This window comes from Oncorhynchus gorbuscha, linkage group LG03 (assembly GCF_021184085.1).
Source record: "Oncorhynchus gorbuscha isolate QuinsamMale2020 ecotype Even-year linkage group LG03, OgorEven_v1.0, whole genome shotgun sequence".
Classification (NCBI taxonomy): Eukaryota; Metazoa; Chordata; class Actinopteri; order Salmoniformes; family Salmonidae; genus Oncorhynchus; species Oncorhynchus gorbuscha.
This window is the reverse complement of record NC_060175.1, coordinates 64,799,725-64,820,204: the sequence shown is the minus strand read 5'-3', so window position 1 is coordinate 64,820,204 and position 20,480 is coordinate 64,799,725. Positions and strand designations below refer to the sequence as shown.

Here is a 20,480-nt window from a genome sequence, read left to right as displayed (position 1 = left end):
AAACACCAGCCAGCCGTCCTCAGCCGCCCAGATGACCCTCGAGTCCAACAGAAACAGGTCTGGCTCCCTGGAGGAGAAACACACACACGCATGAGTAAAAACACACAGACAAACACACAGACAAAGTCACACACTCACACACAAGCCTGCATACATAGAAAGGATGGTTGATTGTGTGAGGTTGAGCGAGTGAAGCATGGAACTGAGGAGAAGAGTGATCAGGGCGATAGAGAAAGAGAGGGAGAAAGAGAGGGAGGGAGGGGTCCAGATGGTGAGGCCCAGGGGAACACTTAATTTCCTTAATTGACAATAATGGCTTTATAAACGACTGCATACAGAACACACTGTCCATCACACACTGGAATTAAGGGGTAGAACCAGTGAGAGGGAGAGGGAGAGAAAGAAACAGAGAACAAGGGAGAGAGAGAGAGAGAGAGAGAGAGGCAGAGAGAAAGAGGGAGGCAGAGAGAGAGAGAAAGAGAGAGAGAGAGAGAGGCAGAGAGAAAGAGAGAGAGGCAGAGAGAGGGAGAGAGAAGCAGAGAAAGAAACCGAGAACAAGGGACAGCGAGAGAGTTTAAGAAAGAGACAGAGAGAGAAACAGAGAGAGAGAGAGAGAGAGAGAGAGAGAGAGAGAGAGAGAGAGAGAGAGAGAGAGAGAGAGAGAGAGAGAGAGAGAGAGAGAGAGAGAGAGAGAGAGAAAGAAAGAGAGAGAGAGAGACTCGTACATTTCCTCAGTGAAAACGATGTACTGAGCAAATGCCAAATTGGCTTTTTACCAAATTACAGTACGACAGACCACGTATTCAGCCTGCACACCCTAATTGACAAACAAACAAACCAAAACAAAGGCAAAGTCTTCTCATGCTTTGTAGTTTTCAAAAAAGCTTTCATCTCATATTGGCATGATGGTCTGTTAAATAAATTGATGGAAAGTTGTGTTGGGGGAAAAACATACATTATCAAATCCATGAACTCAAACAACAAGTGTGTGGTTAAAATTGGCTAAAAACACACATATTTCTTTCCACATGGCTGTGGGGTGGGACAGGGATGCAGCTTAAGCCACAACATATATATCAACAAATTGGTGAGCGCAGCTATTCCCAAAATGGGGTACGCAATGCCGTCGGGGGTACACCAAATAAAAATGTGGTACACATTTTAAAACAGTACATTTAGATTTTCCAACAGGGCTATGCATTTGGGTGGCGTTTTTTCTTGCCTGAGTAGCCTCTTTTCACTGCCAAAAATGTAATTAAACCATCTAATGTTCAATCGAAATAACAACACAATGTCATATACAGGTTACCTAGTCAAATAATTAACATCCAATCACATTAACCATTACTCTCTCGCTGGAATTTCACTAACGGTCCGTATGTATCCAAACTTAGCTACTGCTCATTCCGTTTGATCGAAAATATAGATATGGTAAAAAAAGTATGGAGACACATACCAGCTACTACCAGCACCTGTCAACGACACGAGTTGTTCAGCTTCCACGAGCACATCCAAGCATCAGTAATTCTACATTTGTTGTTAGCCCAGCAAGCATGAACACTGACAGTTGTGAATCTGATGCAGCCAAAGAGCTTCTGCCCCCTTACCCGGGAAAGCACCGAAAGGGACGTTGGACCATCGATGAAGCGCAAATATGATGAGAACTACATTGATTTGAGGTTCACTTATATTGGGAGTAGTATCTTTCCTCAGCCACAGTGTGTTATATGTGCAAAAGTACTATCTCACTCTTGCGCAGATATTTAGAAACAAAACATGACCATTTGAAAAATAAGCCGCTGGAGTTTTTGGAGCGAGAATTAAGATGACTTTCAAGTAGTAAGACATGTATTAAAGCAACAAATACCATTAATAAGAAGTGGCTAAAATCATCTTACATGGTGCACTACCGAGTGGCTAGGACAGGCAAGCCCCATACCATTGTGGAGGACATAATTATACCTGCTGCCGTGGATATGGTTGTGACAATGCTAGGGGAAAGGGACAAAAAAACTATACAGACAATGCTGTAAGGATTGACGCTGGAGGCAGGAAGCAGGTACAGAGAGAACATTTATTAAACAACAGAAATGAAGCAGGACAGGAACAGCGTCTGGACAGGAGACGAAATAACACCATCAATGCTGACACAGGGAACAAACGGGGGAGCAGACAATTATAGACGGGCAATCAACAACATGAAGGAGTCCAGGCGTGTCCAATGAGCACTGCTGTGCGTAATGATGGTAACAGGTGTGCGTAATGAAGAGCAGCCTGGCACCCGCGAGCGCCAGAGATGGAGAACGGCCGTTGGCATGACAAACGCCTTCATCAAACAACCCTGTTTCACAGCGCATCATGGCAGGAGATGTTTTGAAACAATTACTGCTGCGCATACAAGCAAGTTAATTCTATGCATTACAGCTGGATGAGTCAACAGACGTGGCAGGACTGGCACAGCTCCTGGTATATGTCCATTACGTTTATAGGGGGTCAATTAAGGAAGATATACTCTTCTGAAAACAGTTGGAAACCAGGACAACAGGAGAGGATATTTTTTAACAGCTTTGTGACACATCAAATGGACTTTGGTGGTCAAGATGTGTTGGTATCTGAACTGATGGCGCAAACGCCATGACAGGGAGACAGAGATGAGTGGTAACGCGCATGCAAGGAGTTACTCCCGATGCCACTTGGGTACACTGCAGCATCCACTGAGAAGCTTTTTCTGCCAAGGGAATGCCTGACAGCTTGAAAGATGTTTTGGACACTAGAGTGAAAATGGTTAACTTTGTTAACCAAATAGGCACATTTTGGCAGACTTGATACAACATTTTGAACATAAATGCAATGGTTCATTGGATCAGTCTAACACTTTGCACATACACTGCTGCCATATAGTGGCCAAAATCTAAATTGCAACTAGAGTCCTAAGTCAGATAATGGCCTTTCTCTTACATTTCAAAGATGATGGAACAACAAACAAATACAAAACAATGCATGTTTTTTTTCTTTGTATTATCTTTTAACAGATCTAATGTGTTATATTCTCCTACATTAATTTCACATTTCCACAAACTTCAAAATGTTTCTTTTCAAATGATATCAAGAATATGCATATCCTTTTTTTCAGTTCCTGAGCTACAGGCAGTTAGATTTGGATATGTCATTTTAGGCAAAATTTGAAAAAAAGGGTCTGATCCTTAAGAGGTTTTTGGAGCTCTTCTCTGTCTGCATTAACAAGGACAACACACAGGTCTTTCCATCATTGTATGACATTTTGTGTGCAAATTAACTCTAGTTTACGGACAATGTCTGTCAGGATTTGGCCAGGGTTGTTCCGGTTTTTGGTCACTAGATGCCCCCATTGTGCCTTTTGACCTTTTGTTTTCCCTTGATCCCCATTATTATTTGCACCTGTGCCTCGTTTCCCCTGATTGTATTTAAACCCTTTGTTTTACTCAGTTCTTTGCTCTGTGTTTGTATGTTAGCACCCAGCCCTAATACTCTGTGAGCTCTTGTTGATCCCGGTGGACTCTCTTGTGGAGTTCTGTTTTTTGTTCTTGTTTGTTTGTTTTTGAGTATCTTTTGAGGCTTTTTGTGCTGTGCCTTCCACCTTGTGGATTTGCCTTTGTTCTTGTGGAATTCCTTTTGAGGTTGTGGAGTTACATGTTTTCCTGAAGAACTTCACTTTTTACTTCATTAAATACACCGTCTCAAGTACTGCTGTGTCTGCCTCATCTTCTGGGTTCTGCTTACTATTCGTGGCTCAGTTGGTTTAGTGACTGTTTCTCACTCCGGAGACCCGGGTTCGTAACCGGGTCCTGACAGAAACACAGAGTCCGATATGAACCCAGAGGCAGCCAGTTCCCAGGACCTTGTTGCCATGCTGTCCCACCACCAGGAGACTGTCCAACGCCACGAAGCCCCACCAGGAGACTGTCCAACGCCACAAAGCCGCCCTGGTTCAGCAAGAGGCCTTAATGGCTAGACATTCTCATCTTCTGTCGGAGATGCTGACTTCCATAAAGCAGATATCTGATCGACTTACCCCGGCAACAGTTCCCGTCCCAGTACCTCAGATTCACGTACCCATGGCAGTTAACCCTCTGGCTGAACCTCATCTTCCACCTCCCCTACGGTTCTCAGGTGATCCAAGTGCTTGTAAAGGGTTTCTCACCCAATGTTCTCTCTCCTTCGAGCTGCAACCCTCGTTGTTCCCCACCGACCGGTCTAAGATCGCATATATCATCACCCTGCTGTTGGAAAAAGCCCTGGCCTGGGCTACTGCTGTGTGGGATGCCCATGGTTCCTGCTGTGCCAGCTACTCTGCCTTTGCTGAGGAATTCAAACGAGTGTTTCAAGGCCCAAGCAGTGGTCCTGACTCAGCCAAACAGCTCCTGACTCTCCACCAAGGTCGGCGCAGCGTGACGGACTATGCCATCCAGTTCCGCACGGTGGCAGCAGCGAGTGGCTGGAACAACAAGGCGCTCACGGTGTGCTTTCTGAAAGGCCTTTCCGACACTATCCAAGATGAACTGGCCACACGGGAACCACCGGACAATCTTGAGTCCCTGATCAAGTTGGCCTCACGCATTGACCAGCGTCTGAGAGAGAGAGAACTCAACCGTAGACTTCTAGCCCCTATCAGTCCCAGCTCCGAGTCCCCACATTTATCCTCGCTGGCTCCACCGGAACCCATGCAGATTGGACGCATCTCCCAGGCTGAGAGAGACCGCCGGATGAGGGAGCGACGCTGTCTATATTGCGGCAAACCGGGCCATTTCCGTTCCACGTGTCCCGGGCTCCAGGGAAACGCTCTGTCCCGTACAGACCGGGGGGAACTGTAACGGGAAACATAACCTCCTCCCATCCGTCCAACTCCCGTCTGCTCATTCCAGTCATCCTTTCCTGGGACAACCACAAGCTTCACCTTCAAGCCTTGGTAGACTCTGGAGCCGCAGGTAACTTCATGGATAGTGTCTGTGCGAAGGAGAATGGCGTTCCCTCTGAACCTCTAAGTGACCCCATGAGGGTTACTACATTGGATGGAAGCCCTTTGGGATCTGGACTTGTCACTCATGTCACTACCTCTTGCGACTTTCAATTTCACAACACCAGGAATTGATGAACTTTCATTTGATCTCCTGTTCTGAGTTCCCTCTCGTCCTTGGATACCCCTGGCTTCACAGCCATAACCCTCACATCGACTGGTCTGTGGGCACTATCAAGCAGTGGGGTCCTACGTGCCAAGCTACTTGTATTTTCCCGAATTCCCCGAGTTCTACTCCCGAGTCTTTAGAATCCATCGACCTGATCCGAGTTCCCGAGTGTTACCATAACCTCAAACTGGTATTTAGCAAACAGAGGGCCACCATGCTACCACCCCATAGACCTTATGATTGCCCCATCGAACTGTTTCCGGGCACTTGCCCCCCCAGGGGTCGGATCTTTTCCCTATCTCCCCCGAACGAGCTGCTATGGATACCTACATTAAGGACGCTCTGGAAGCAGGCCTCATGCGTCCATCCACCTCCCCGGTGGGAGCAGGGTTTTTCTTTGTGGCCAAGAAAGACGGTGGATTACGTCCTTGCATCGACTACCGGGGACTCAATGCCATAACCGTCCGTAACCGTTACCCGCTACCCCTTATGGCCACAGCCTTCGAGCTGCTCCAGGAAGCAGTTGTTTTCACTAAGCTTGACCTGCGGAACGCATACCATCTTGTGCGGATCAGACCTGGTGACGAGTGGAAGACCGCTTTCAACACGCCTACTGGTCACTATGAATACTTAGTGATGCCCTTCGGCCTGACCAACGCCCCAGCGGTGTTCCAAGCGCTCATAAACGATGTTCTTAGGGATATGCTTAACATATTTGTGTTCGTTTACTTGGATGACATCCTCATCTTTTCGAGCTCTCTTCAAGAACACACAAAGAATGTCAGACAAGTACTCAAACGCCTCCTAGACAGCCATCTGTACGTTAAGCCGGAAAAATGTGAATTCCATTCATCCCGAGTACAATTCCTGGGATTTGTAGTGGAACCCGGTCGAGTCCAAATGGACCCCAGGAAGGTAGGGGCGGTAGCGGATTGGCCCACCCCCAAATCCGTTAAGGAAGTTCAGCGTTTCCTGGGCTTCACTAACTTTTACCGCAAGTTCATCAATAACTTCAGCTTGGTGGGAGCCTCTCTCTCAGCTTTAACCAAGGGTGGCAATGCAAGGTTTTTGTGGGGAAGAGAAGCTGAGACGGCCTTCCAAGGACTCTAGCAGCGCGTCCTCTCTGCTCTCATCCTGATACTACCGACTACGGATGAACCATTTGTGGTGGAGGTAGACGCCTTAGAGGTTGGTGTTGGAGCTGTCCTGTCTCAGAGGGGTGAAGACAAGAAGCTTCATCCGTGCGCTTTCTTCTCACACCGGCTTACCCCGGCTGAGAGGAACTACGATGTGGGGGATTGTGAACTCCTAGCGGTTAAGATGGCATTGAAGGAATGGAGACACTGGCTCGAGGGGGCTTCTCACCCGTTTCAAGTGCTTACGGACCACAAAAATCTGGAGTATATCCAGCAGGCGAAGGGGTTGAACTCTAGACAAGCTAGATGGTCTCTTTTCTTCAATCGATTCCAGTTTATCCTCACCTATCGGCCCGGGTCGAAGAATCTCAAACCGGATGCCCTGTCCCGAGTCTACGCTCCTGCCATTCGAGATGACACGGACATGCCTGTCCTTCCTGCTGCTAAGATCGTGGCTCCGATCTCGTGGCAAGTTGAGGATACCGTGAGACGAGCTCAAGCTATTGATCCGGACCCGAAAGGAGGTCCTGCCAATCGGTTGTTTGTCCCCAAGGCAGTGAGGACTCAGGTCCTTCTGTGGGGGCACTCCTCTCGCCTCACCTGTCACCCGGGCGTAGGTCCCACCTTGGAGTTCATCCAGCGTAAGTTCTGGTGGCCTACCATAAGAGAAGACGTTGCCACTTTCGTCAATGCCTGCCCCGTGTGCTGCCAGGGCAAATCTTCTCACCTCCGCCCGCAAGGACTCCTTCACCCTTTACCTGTTCCCCACAGACCCTGGTCCCATATCTCGTTGGACTTCATTACTGGCCTTCCTCCATCCCATGGCAATACTACTATCCTAGTCATTATCGACAGGTTTTCAAAGGTGGCCAGGTTCGTCCCTCTAACTAAGTTACCTTCAGCCAAGGAAACGGCTGAGTTGGTAATTAATCATGTGTTCGGATTCTTCTGGATTCCTCAAGATATGGTTTCTGACAGAGGTCCCCAGTTCGCCTCAAGGTTTTGGAAGGCCTTCTGCCAACTCATGGGGGCTTCTGCCAGTCTATCTTCAGGGTACCATCCGGAGTCCAACGGCCAAACAGAGAGGATGAATCAAGAGCTGGAAACCCCCTCCGATGTATGACTCGTAACAACTCGTCCACATGGTCGTCCTTCATTGTTTGGGCCGAATACGCGCACAACACCTTGCGCTCCTCCTCCACTGGTATGTCCCCGCACGAGTGTCAGTTTGGCTATGCCCCTCCATTGTTCCCGGACCAGGAGGCAGAAGTCAGAGTGCCTTCAGCCTTGAAGTTCGTCAGACGCTGTCGGCTTATGTGGAGGAAGACCCGTCTTAATCTTATGCGTTCCTCACAGAGGTACCAACAACAAGCCAACAGACGTCGCCGTCCCGGGCCTACCCTGCGCCCGGCCAGAGAGTCTGGCTCTCCACAAGAGACTTACCACTACGGGTGGAGTCTCGCAAGCTGTCCCAAAAATACATCGGTCCCTTTAAGGTTGCCAGGAGAGTTAACCCTGTTTCTTATCGCCTACACTTACCCAGATCCCTTAAGATTAATCCCACGTTTCACATTTCCTTATTAAAACCTGTTGTTTTTCTCCCCTTGTCCCGGCAGACAGACCTCCCCCTCCGCCTCGTGTCATTGGAGGCCAGCCGGCTTATACCGTCCATCGGATACTGGATTCCCGCCGGGTGCAGCGGTCCTGGCAGTATCTGGTGGACTGGGAAGGCTACGGTCCCGAGGAGTGCTCCTGGGTTCCTGCCAAAGACATACTGGACCCTGACCTCATTCGTCAGTTCAGGGCCCTCCACCCTGAGAGAGCTGGTAGGAACGTCAGGAGCCGTTCCTAGGGGGGGATTCTGTCAGGATTTGGCCAGGGTTGTTCCGGTTTTTGGTCACTAGATGCCCCCATTGTGCCTTTTGACCTTTTGTTTTCCCTTGATCCCCATTATTATTTGCACCTGTGCCTCGTTTCCCCTGATTGTATTTAAACCCTTTGTTTTACTCAGTTCTTTGCTCTGTGTTTGTATGTTAGCACCCAGCCCTAGTACTCTGTGAGCTCTTGTTGATCCTGGTGGACTCTCTTGTGGAGTTCTGTTTTTTGTTCTTGTTTGTTTGTTTTTGAGTATCTTTTGAGGCTTTTTGTGCTGTGCCTTCCACCTCGTGGATTTGCCTTTTTGTCTTGGAGGATTGCCTTTGTTCTTGTGGAATTCCTTTTGAGGTTGTGGAGTTACATGTTTTCCTGAAGAACTTCACTTTTTACTTCATTAAATACACCGTCTCAAGTACTGCTGTGTCTGCCTCATCTTCTGGGTTCTGCTGACTATTCGTGGCTCAGTTGGTTTAGTGACTGTTTCTCACTCCGGAGACCCAGGTTCGTAACTGGGTCCTGACAATGTCAAATGTGATATAGCAAAGCACCTGAGTGAGTTGGGTGCGCAATTATACAGGTACTTTCCCGAAACTCACGACACAAGCAACTAGATCCGTTATCCCTTTGATGCCCTGCCTCCAGTCCACTTACCAATATCTGAACTAGAGATTGTCATCAAATTGCAACAAGCTGTTCTGTGAAGATTTAATTTAAGCAGAAGCCACTGCCAGATTTATGGATAGGGCTGCGCTCAGAGTATCCTGCCTTGACAAATCGCGCTGTTAAGACACGGATACCATTTGCAACCACGTACATATGTGAGAGTGGATTCTCGGCCCTCACTAGCATGAAAACTAAATACAGGCACAGACTGCATGTGGAAAATGATTTAAGACTGAGACTCTCTCCAATACAACCCAACATTGCAGAGTTATGTGCATCCTTACAAGCACATCCTTCCCAACCTGTGGTGAGTTATTCACCATTTTTGATGAACAAATAAGGTTTCATATGTAAGATGGTTAAATAAAGAGCAAAATAATTGATTATTATTATATTATTATTTGTGCCCTGGTCCTATAAGTGCTCTCTGTCACTTCCCACGAGCCAGGTTGTGACAAAAACTCACACTCATTCTTATGTTTAATAAATGCATCGTAGTGTGTGTGTGTGTGTGTGTGTGTGTGTGTGTGTGTGTGTGTGTGTGTGTGTGTGTGTGTGTGTGTGTGTGTGTGTGTGTGTGTGTGTGTGTGTGTGTGTGTGTGTGTGTGTGGCAGGATTACGTTGATGCCAAAAAGCAACATTTGAGAGTGCGCTGACCCTGGTGCTAAAGGGGGTACGCAGCTGAAGGCTGAATGTTTGAAGTGGTACAGGACTATAAAAAGTTTGGGAACCACAGAACTAGAGCACACAAAAAACTATACATACCTCGGCCTAAACATCAGCACCACAGGTAACATCCACAAAGCTGTGAACAAGCTGAGACAAGGCATGAAAGGCCTTATATGCCGTCAAAGGAACATAAAATTTGATGTATCAATTAGGATCTGTCTAAAAAATATTTGAATCAGTTATAGAACCCATTGCCCTTTATGATTGTCTGGGGTCCGCTCACAAACCAAGAATTCATAAAATGTGACAAACACCAAATTGAGACTCTGCATGCAGAATTCTGCAAAAATATCCTCCGTGTACAATGTAAAACACCAAATAATGCATGCAGAGCAGAATTAGGCCGTTACCCACTAATTATCAAAGTCAGGAAAATAGACATTAAATTCCACAACCACCTCAAAGGAAGCGATTCCCGAAACTTCCATAACAAAGCCATCACCTACAGAGAGATGAATCTGGAGAAGAGTCCCCTAAGCAAGCAAACACAAACAGACACCACAGAGCCCCGGGACAGCAACACAATTAGACCAAACCAAATCATCAGAAAAAATATATATAATTACTAGACATATTGAAAAGAATTAACAAAAAAACTGAGCAAACTAGAATGCTATTTGGCCCTAAACAGAGAGTACACATGTGACTGACCCAAACTTAAGGAAAGCTTTGACTATGTACAGACTCAATGAGCATAGTCTTGCTATTGAGAAAGGCCGCTGTAGGCAGACCTGGCTCTCAAGAGTAGACAGGCTATGTGCACACAGGCTATGTGCCAACAAAATGAGGTGGAAACTGAGCTGCACTTCTTAACCTCCAGCGAAATGTATGACCATATTAGAGACACATATTTCCCACAGATTACAAAGATCCACAAAGAATTTGAAAACAAACCCAATTTTGATAAACTCCCATATCTATTGGGTGAAATACCACAGTGTGCCATCACAGCATCAAGATGTGTGACCTGTTGCCACAAGGAAAGGGCAACCTGTGAAGATCAAACACCATTGTAAATACAACCCATATTTATGTTTATTTATTTTCCATTTTATACTTTAACTATTTGCACATCGTCACAACACTGTATATAGACATAATATGACATTTGAAATGTTTCCATTCATTTTGGAACTTCTGTGAGTGTAATGTTTACTGTCATTTTTATTGTTTATTTCAATTTTGTTTATTGTCTACTTCACTTCCTTTGGCAATGTTAACATATGTTTCTCATGCCAATAAACTAAATTGAATTGAGAGAGAGAGAGAGAGAGAGAGAGAGAGAGAGAGAGAGAGAGAGAGAGAGAGAGAGAGAGAGAGAGAGAGAGAGAGAGAGAGGGAGGCAGAAAGAGAGGTGGAGAGAGTGAGAGAGAGCAAGAGAGGCATAGAAAGAGATAGAAAGAAACACACATAAGAGAAAATCATTTCAGTGTCCAACTCACTACCACTGTTTTAATGTGGGATGTTGTTCTCTTTTTCTCCTCGTTTTCCTTTCTGATATTATATCCTTTCTTCTTCATGTATCTATTCATTCCTCCCAGACCAGGGTTATTCTACTGACAGAGGGCATAGTGTGTCATAGAGCTCTGGTTCAGACAATATAAATGATATTATCCCAAACCCATAACCTTAACCCTTTATCTAACCCTAACCCTCATGTTAACCCTAACCCTAACCTTAACCCCAATCCCCTATCCCTAAAACTAAACCTATCCCCTAACCCTAACCCTAAACCTAAACCCTAAGCTAGTATTTTTCCTTGTGGGGACTGAATTTTCATTATTTTACCACACACACACACACACACACACACACACACACACACACACACACACACACACACACACACACACACACACACACACACACACACACACACACACACACACACACACACACACACACACACACACACACACACACACACACACACACACACACATACACATCCTCACCTGTCAATGTGTTCCTCCAGCACCTGGTAGACACTGATGCGGAAGGTTTCATTGTCAAAGCGTTCGTGGATGAAGTCCTTATAGATGCGGAACTCTGCAGTGGTGACCGCTTCCCCCTCAGGAATACGTGATAGGTCGAAACGGAACTCTCGGTGGTGCCGCCGGACGGGTAGGAGCTCTGTATCGTGTTCCACTGGAACACGCAAACACACAAACAGGATGAGACAAACAGAACACCACAAACACAAATGCACACACACTATAATGAGTCTGACAGAAGGTAGAACAGACAGGCAGGCAGACAGACAGATGGACAGACTGTCTATCACAGTCTTGAGTCCTGACATATTCACCCTTCTACAACCTTGGATGATGTAGTGAGACAGACACATCCATCCATGTTCTCCATGTGGTTCTCTGAATGGATGTCTCCTTCATGTAGCACATGGACTACACTGCTAGAGAGCTACATGTGGTGCTGGTGCTACAGCATTATGATTGAGAGATGCATGTGGTGCTACAGCCTTATGATTGAGAGATTCATGTGGTGCTACAGCCTTATGATTGAGAGATGCATGTGGTGCTGGTGCTACAGCCTTATGATTGAGAGATGCATGTGGTGCTGGTGCTACAGCCTTATGATTAAGAGATGCATGTGGTGCTGGTGCTACAGCCTTATAATTGAGAGATGCATGTGGTGCTACAGCCTTATGATTGAGAGATTCATGTGGTGCTGGTGCTAAAGCCTTATGATTGAGAGATGCATGTGGTGCTGGTGCTACAGCCTTATGATTGAGAGATGCATGTGGTGCTGGTGCTACAGCCTTATGATTGAGAGATGCATGTGGTGCTGGTGCTACAGCCTTGTGATTGAGAGATGCATGTGGTGCTGGTGCTACAGCGCTATGATTGAGAGATGCATGTGGTGCTGGTGCTACAGCCCTATGATTGAGAGATGCATGTGGTGCTGGTGCTACAGCCCTATGATTGAGAGATGCATGTGGTGCTGGTGCTATAGCCCTATGATTGAGAGATGCATGTGGTTCTGGTGGTACAGCCCTATGATTGAGAGATGCATGTGGTGATGGTGCTACAGCCCTATGATTGAGAGATGCATGTGGTTCTGGTGCTACAGCGCTATGATTGAGAGATGCATGTGGTGCTGGTGCTACAGCCCTATGATTGAGAGATGCATGTGGTGCTGGTGCTACAGCCCTATGATTGAGAGATGCATGTGGTGCTGGTGCTACAGCCCTATGATTGAGAGATGCATGTGGTTCTGGTGGTACAGCATGTGGTGCTGACAGGTGCTGACAGCTTTACAATACCCTTTTCTCTCTCTTCCTCTCCGAACCCCAGAGACGCATCTCTCCTCTCCTCCTCTCCTCCTCTCATCTGGATCTCATGAGGTGGAGTACACACTCACACCACATATGCACACATACAGTTGTGGCCAAATATTTTGGCACCCTTGCACTTTTTCTTAAATAATTCCCTATTTCTTCTGAAATAAGTTGAAATGTAAAAATAAAAAGTTAGGTAACCACGTATTTTTACTGGATTAAAACGTTGCACAACCAAATACATTTTTGTAAACTTAAGTTTACAATGTTCAATTAGAGAATAAAGACAAATGGCATGGACAAATGTATTGGCAGCTAGTACTTGGTTGCACCACCTTTGGCCAAGATAACTGCAGACAAACGCTTATTGTAGCTTGCTGCACCTTTCTACTGACAATTCGGCCCACTTTTCAGCAGCAAACTGCTCTAATTCCTCAACATTTAAGGGATGCCCTCCACCAACTTCTGTTTTCAGAGCTCGCCATAGGTTTAGGACGTTTCAGATCTGGACTCTTCGCTGGCCACTCAAGAACAGTCCAGCATCTCTTCTTAACCATTCCTTGGTGATTTTGGATGTGTGTTTGGGGTCGTTGTCCTGCTGAGAAGACGCACAACCTTCAATGGAGACCCAGTTTTTAGACACTGGGTTAAACATTGGACGACAAAAACACCTGATAATCTGAAGATGTCATGATGCCTTGTGCACATTCAAGGCTCCCAGTACCAGAGGCCGCAAAGCAACCCCACCATATTTTTTGGCAGTTATCTTTTAATTTTAAATGTTTTTTAATTTCACCTTTATTCAACCAGGTAAGCCAGTTGAGAACAAGTTCTCATTTACAAGATTTTAGAAAGGCAGGGCAGGATGGATATAGGTCTGTAACAGTTCGGGTCTAGAGTGTCTAGAGTGTCCCTTTGAAAAGTGGGATGACCGCGGCAGCTTTCCAATCTTTGGGGATCTCAGACGATACGAAAGGCTTGAATAGGCTAGTAATCTTGGCAAATGGCATTGCAACCAATGGGTGCCAATCATTTTGTCCATGATTTTTGTCTTTATTTTCTCAATTAAAATTGTAATGTTGAAAATACAATAACAAGGTGTGGATACTAAACGTTTTTGTTGAATTTCAACTGTATGCGCAGACACACAAGGTATAAGTACGAGGATCTCCCCATCTCCACTCCTCTTCACCCCACCAGATCCCCAGAAGCTATTCCCCTGACCCTGACCTTTCATGTCCCAGCAGCATGTCCCAGTGGTCACTGCCTTGTCTGTCATCATCTCCAGGCTTTGCCTCCCCCTCTTCTCCCACCCCCACACGGAGCTAGCAACATTAGTGTTATATCTTTCATTTTGCATGGGGGCTACATGTTCTGAATATTATGTGTCTCTGTCAATGTTGTCAAAGTCACTTTGGAAAATGTGTCTGCTACACGACCAGTGCATGTGTTTTCCATCCCTGTGTGTCTCTGAGTCGATAGGAAGTCACATGTTTCTCAGTTGGATCACAGAGAACTCGACTATGATCTAATTTACTCTTCCCCTCCCTCCCTCCTTCCTCCCTCCCTCCCATCCCCTCCTCTTTTCAGTTGTGATCAGGACAGGGCCTGATGACCTAAGCCCACCAACCAACCCTCTCTAGCACCCCATCACCCTGCTCCCCACTCAACAGTTCTTTATCAGACAGACCACCTCTGAACTCTGAGCAGCTTTGGCTGTACTGCCAAGGACACATCTCTGCCAAGGCCTCCAGTCCACACACACACACACACACACACACACACACACACACACACACACACACACACACACACACACACACACACACACACACACACACACACACACACACACACACACACACACACACACACACACACACACACACACAAAGGGAATACACACGCATAGACCGAAACACACACACACCAGTTTTATACACTGAGATGTCAGATGCCATTGTCCTTGTGCTGTACCAGCTGCTATGGATGTGAGTGAGCAAAGCTGATCCACTGAGGAGAACACATTGTCCATTGATGAGTGTTTGGATTCTATTCAGTGTCTCCTGTCTCCTACTCTTTTAATCTCTTTATCTCTGATTCTTCTTTTTACTGTTATGGTAATTCTCCCTATCTACCCTCACTCTAGCTACCCTCACTACTGTACCTCTTGATCACTTTGTCCCTGTTATTCATATCGAACACATAACACAGAGACAGAAACGGTGTGTGTGCGTGCGCGCGCGTGTGTGTGTGTGTTGTACAAAGGCAGCACTGTCTGACTGGGCAGTGAGTGCAGGGTAAAGACATGGATCTAATTACTGTTGAATGTGGGACAGCTCTCTCTCTCTCTCTCTCTCTCTCTCTCTCTCTCTCTCTCTCTCTCTCTCTCTCTCTCTCTCTCTCTCTCTCTCTCTCTCTCTCTCTCTGTCTCTCTCTCTTCGTTTTGAAAAGGTCCTGAGAATGCCTATATGCCTTCCTTGGCACTCACCTATAAAAAAGAACAACTATTGCCCAGCACTGGCGCAAATTCATGATGCTCGGCGTCAAAGCACACTGCTCAGAACAAAGTGCGCTGCTCTGACCGCTACACCACGGCACACAATGCTCTAGCAAGAAAATACTTGAAATAGCAAGTTGTCTTTAAGGGAAATTACACCCAAAAACGATCTTTTGGTTTGTATTTCTGTGTTTTGAAAGATAAATATCTTGCAAACTTAAAACATTTTGGGATATCATCAATGCTCATGAAACAAATACAAACCAGTTTTTCTTGAATGATTTTTGTTTCAAACCATAGCCCTAACCTTAACCACTCGGAATGAATGCGTCAAAAAATTGACGTTCATCCATAATACGTAGAACTTCAAAGTGAAACTTTGAGAACAGGTTGGTATAATCCATTTCTCTCGTACCGCCCCACCAGTACAGCCACCCCATCCATTCCACACCTGTGCTATAGGCCTGCCATGTGAATGGGGGCTTTCATAATGCCGCCGTCCTGAGTCATCCTTAAAAGGTTCAACTGAGTGTGTCCACAATACATACATTATACTACTGTAACAGACTGGAGCCTGACAGGAGAGACATCAGGAACGCTCTCAGTGCTGCCAACACCTGCTCCACTTCTCTTTTCTCCCCTCCCCTCTCCTCCCCTCTTCTCCACTCTTCTCCTCTATTCTCATCTCTTCTCCTCTATTCTCATCTCTTCTCCTCTATTCTCCTCCCCCCCGACTAAATTTCCCCTCTGAGCTTCAATTGATAGCCTTACAGTCTCCTGCAAAACGTCTTGATGAACTTGGGAATTCCATTTTCCACTGATGATAGCAAGCTGTCCAGGCCCTGAGGCAGCAAAGCAGCCCCCAAACCATGATGCTCCCTTCACCATAGTTTACAATTGGTATGAGGTTTTGATGTTGCTGTGCTGTGCCTTTTTTCTCCACACATAGTGTTGTGAGTTCCTTCCGAACTACACAACTTTCATCTGTTCACAGAATATTTTGCCAGTAGCGCTGTGGAACATCCAGGTGCTCTTTTGCAAACTTCAGAAGTGCAGAAAAAACAAAAATGGACAGCAATGGCTTCTTCCTCGGTGTCCTCCCATTAACACCATTCTTGTTTATTGTTACGTTTGTAGACTCGTCAACAGAGATGCTATTATCTTACAGAGATTTCTGTAAGTCTTTAGCTGACACTAGGAATCTTTTTAACCTCATTGAGCATTCTGCCCTGTGCTCTTGCAGTCATCTTTGCAGGACGGCCACTCCTAGAGAGAGTAGCAACAGTGCTGAAATTTCTCCATTTATAGACAATTTGTCTTACCGTGGACTGACTTTTAGTGATACTTTTGTAACCCTTTCCAGCTTTATGCAAGGCAACAATTCTTAATCTTAGGTTTTCTGAGATCTCTTTTGTTCGAGGCATGGTTCTTCTCAGGCAATGCTTCTTGCGAATAGCAAACTCAAAAGAAATGATGGGGCATGGCAGCTTTAACCAAAATCTCCCATCTCGTCTCATTGATTGGACTCCAGGTTAGTTGACTCCTGACTCCAATTAGCTTTTGGAGAAGTCATTAGCCTAAGGGTTCCCATACTTTTTCCAATCTACACTGTGAATGTTTAAATGACGTATTCAATATAGACAAGACAAATACAATCATTTGTGTGTTATTAGTTTAAGTTTGTCTATTGTTGTGACTTAGATGAAGATCAGATCAAATGGTATGCAAAATGTATGCAGAGATCCAGGTCATTCCAAAGGGTTCACATACTTTTCATGCCACTGTATTTCCTGGTGAGCAAGGGTTTGCGACAGAAGAGAGACTGCATGTATCTTATAGACAAGTTGACTAACAAATAGCCAACAAAAATGTTGGAAAATTATAAGCAGAGACATATGTATTTTTAAAAAATCCTGCACCCCGTGTCATAAAACTGTTCTTGCGTGTTTGACTGTACCACTGCGCATGTTCTATATTTACGGGTTAGGGTCTGGTGCAGGCCTCAGATTTTCACTTGACCACCTATAGTCGGGCGCCTGCGGATGGGTTATTAGCAATTGCGTGCCAGTGCGGGTGAATGAACAGCTGACCCCCGTATCATTAGCGTGTAGGCTATATGGGTGATTCTATAGAAGTTGTGCAAAATACAGCCTCACCCCTAAAACTCGACTTAAAAGATGTGTTAAGTCTCCACACTTATGACATTTATTTACATCATAATATGATCTTATTCAATCCAAGGCAATGCCAAACATTGCTAAATTAATATAGTACAAAGTCACAGTTTATATGCCTATTTCTATGGAGCAGTGGCTGTCCCAAACCCTGCCTCGTGTTTGAAAACACCAGGTAATCTAGTGGTTAAGAATATTGGAACAGCAACCGAAAGGTCACCGATTCAAATCCCTGAGCCGACTACGTGAAAGCTCTGTTGATGTGCTCTTGGTTACATAAGCCTAATTGCTCCTGCCAGTCGCTCTGGATAAGGGCATTTAATCAAATTAAAATAAAGCAATTACTCATTTTCTTAATGTTTTTAACACTATTATTTCAATAGAACATCTTGAGTGGTTTTATTATTACATTGAAAGATACCGATATAATCAGGACTTTTGTTCATTTTTAAACATCTGTCTAAGCTTCTTCGGAATCAATGTCCCTTCCAAGGGACGGTTGAGCTAACGTAGGCTAATGCGATTAGCATGATATTGTAAGTAAAAAGAACATTTCCCAGGACATAGACATATCTGATATTGTCAGAAAGCTTCAATTATTGTTAATATAACTGCACTGTCCAATTTGCAGTAGGTATTACAGTGTTTGAGTGTATTGTTTGAGGAGAGTGCACAATTTTGAACAAAAAAAGTTATTAACCTCTTGGTCCTACCTGGCACGCAGGCGTCCCATCTAGACATCTGGAAATGCAAATGCGCTACGCTAAATGCTAATAGTACTAGTTAAAACTCAAACGTTCATTAAAATACACATGCAGGGTATTGAATTAAAGCTACACACGTTGTGAATCCAGGCAACAAGTCAAATTTTTAAAATGCTTTTCGGCGAAAGCATGAGAAGCTATTATCTGATAGCATGTAACACCCCAAAAGACCTGCAGGGGACGTAAACAAAATAATTAGCATAGTCGTCGCTACACAAACCACACAAATAAAATATAAAACATTCATTACCTTTGACCATCTTCTTTGTTGGCACTCCTAGATGTCCCATAATCACTATTGGGTCTTTTTTTCGATTAAATCGGTCCATATATAGCCTAGATATCGATCTATGAAGACTATGTGATAAACGGAAAAAAATAGCGTATTATAACGTAACGTCATTTTTTAAATTAAAAAAGTCGGCGATAAACTTTCACAAAACACTTCGAAATACTTATGTAATGCAACTTTAGGTATTATTAAACGTTAATAAGCGATCAAATTGATCACGAGGTGAAGTATATTCTTTAGCTGTCTGTCTGGAAATAATGTCCGGGTAATTCTCAACCAAAATATCCGGTCGGAGACTGGAAGAAATGTGTTGCCTTGCGTCTGTTTGACCAAGAAACAAAGCCTAGGCAAATTACAAGACTCTAGACAACGTGTGGAAGCTGTAGGTATTGCAACCTCAGCCCCATCAAATGTGGTTCACCTTTATCAATGGGTTCAAGTCGCGCATGGATATATATTTCCATTTTCAGTGATCAGATTTTCCTGCGCTTTTCGATGAAACGCATGTTCTGTTATAGTCACAGCCGTGGTTTAACCAGTTTTATAAACGTCTGAGTGTTTTCTATCCACACATACTAATCATATGCATATACTATATTCCTGGCATGAGTAGCAGGGCGCTGAAATGTTGCGCGATTTTTAACAGAATGTTCGAAAAAGTAGGGGGTAGGATTAACAGGTTAATAAACAAATTAGGCATATTTGGGCAGTCTTGATATAACATTTTGAACAGAAATACAATGGCTCATTGGATCAGTCTAAAAGGTTTGCGTATACACTAACATTTATATTGCACCTGGGCTGGAATTATACATTATGGCCTTTGTCTTGCATTTCAAAGATGATAGTACAAAAAACAATACAAAAGAACGGTTGGCTTTTTCTTTGCATTATCTTTTACCAGATCTATTGTGTGTTATTCACATACATTCCTTTCACATTTCCACAAACGTCAATGTGTTTCCTTTCAAATTGTACCAAAAATATGCATATCCTTGCTTCAGGGCCTGAACTACAGGCAGTTAGATTTGGGTATGTCATTTCAGGTGAACATTTAAAAAAAGGCCGGTACCTTAAGAGGCATGGAAAGCAGGTGGAAAGCATGGCCAGCCGTAGAGAAATGCTGAACGAAATTCTCGATTAACAAGGATTTATCGGTGGTGATAGTGTTTCCTAGTCTCAGTGCATATCGAGGGGGCTATTCAAGGCTAATGCAGTATGCCACAGGATGTTTCTGTGCTGGTCAAGGGCAGTCAAGTCAGGAGTGAACAAGGGGCTATATCTGTTCTTAGTTCTACATTTTTTTAAAGGGGCATGCGTATTTAAGATGGTGAGGAAAGCACTTTTAAAGAACAACCAGGCATCCTCTACTGACGGGATGAGGTTAGTTAGTCAAATACATCTGTTTGGATTTCTTGCAGTCTATAAATTATTTGTAATTAATGATAATTTTCTTCAAGGAAACCAAGGCCTGGTCGATTAGAAAGGCCTGCTTACTGAAATGTTTTAGGGAGCGTTTGACAGTGATGAGGGGTGGTCGTTTGACCGCGGACCCATTACGGATGCAGGCAATGAGGCAGTGATCGCTGAGATCCTGGTTGAAGACAGCAGATGTGTATTTGAAGGGCAAGTTGGTCGGGATGATATAGCTTGCAAGCCGAAGAACACCATCTCAAACCGTGAAGCACGGGGGTGTCAGGATCATGTTGTGTGGGGTGCTTTGCTACAGGAGGGACTGGTGCACTTCACAAAATAGATGGCATGACGAGGGAGGAAAATTACGTGGATATATTGAAGCAACATCTCAAGACATCAGTCAGGAAGTTAAAGTTTGGTCGCAAATGGGTCTTCCAAATGAACAATGACAAAATCACTCAAATACAACAT

At 44.8% G+C, this 20,480-nt stretch overlaps 1 protein-coding gene across 1 annotated transcript in view; it reads right to left on the bottom strand.

Annotated features, from left to right (window-relative positions):
• The window catches only part of LOC124031705 (bone morphogenetic protein 7-like), a 61,954-nt gene that overhangs the window by 5,786 nt on the left and 35,688 nt on the right, over nt 1-20,480 (bottom strand). Inside the window, exons 2-3 of the mRNA XM_046343289.1 lie at nt 11,521-11,713; nt 1-67 (exon numbers count right to left, since the gene is read on the bottom strand). The exon at nt 1-67 is cut by the window's left edge and continues 82 nt beyond it. Of these exons, the coding sequence (XP_046199245.1) occupies nt 1-67; nt 11,521-11,713 (260 nt within the window). The remainder of the gene's footprint in view (nt 68-11,520; nt 11,714-20,480) is intronic.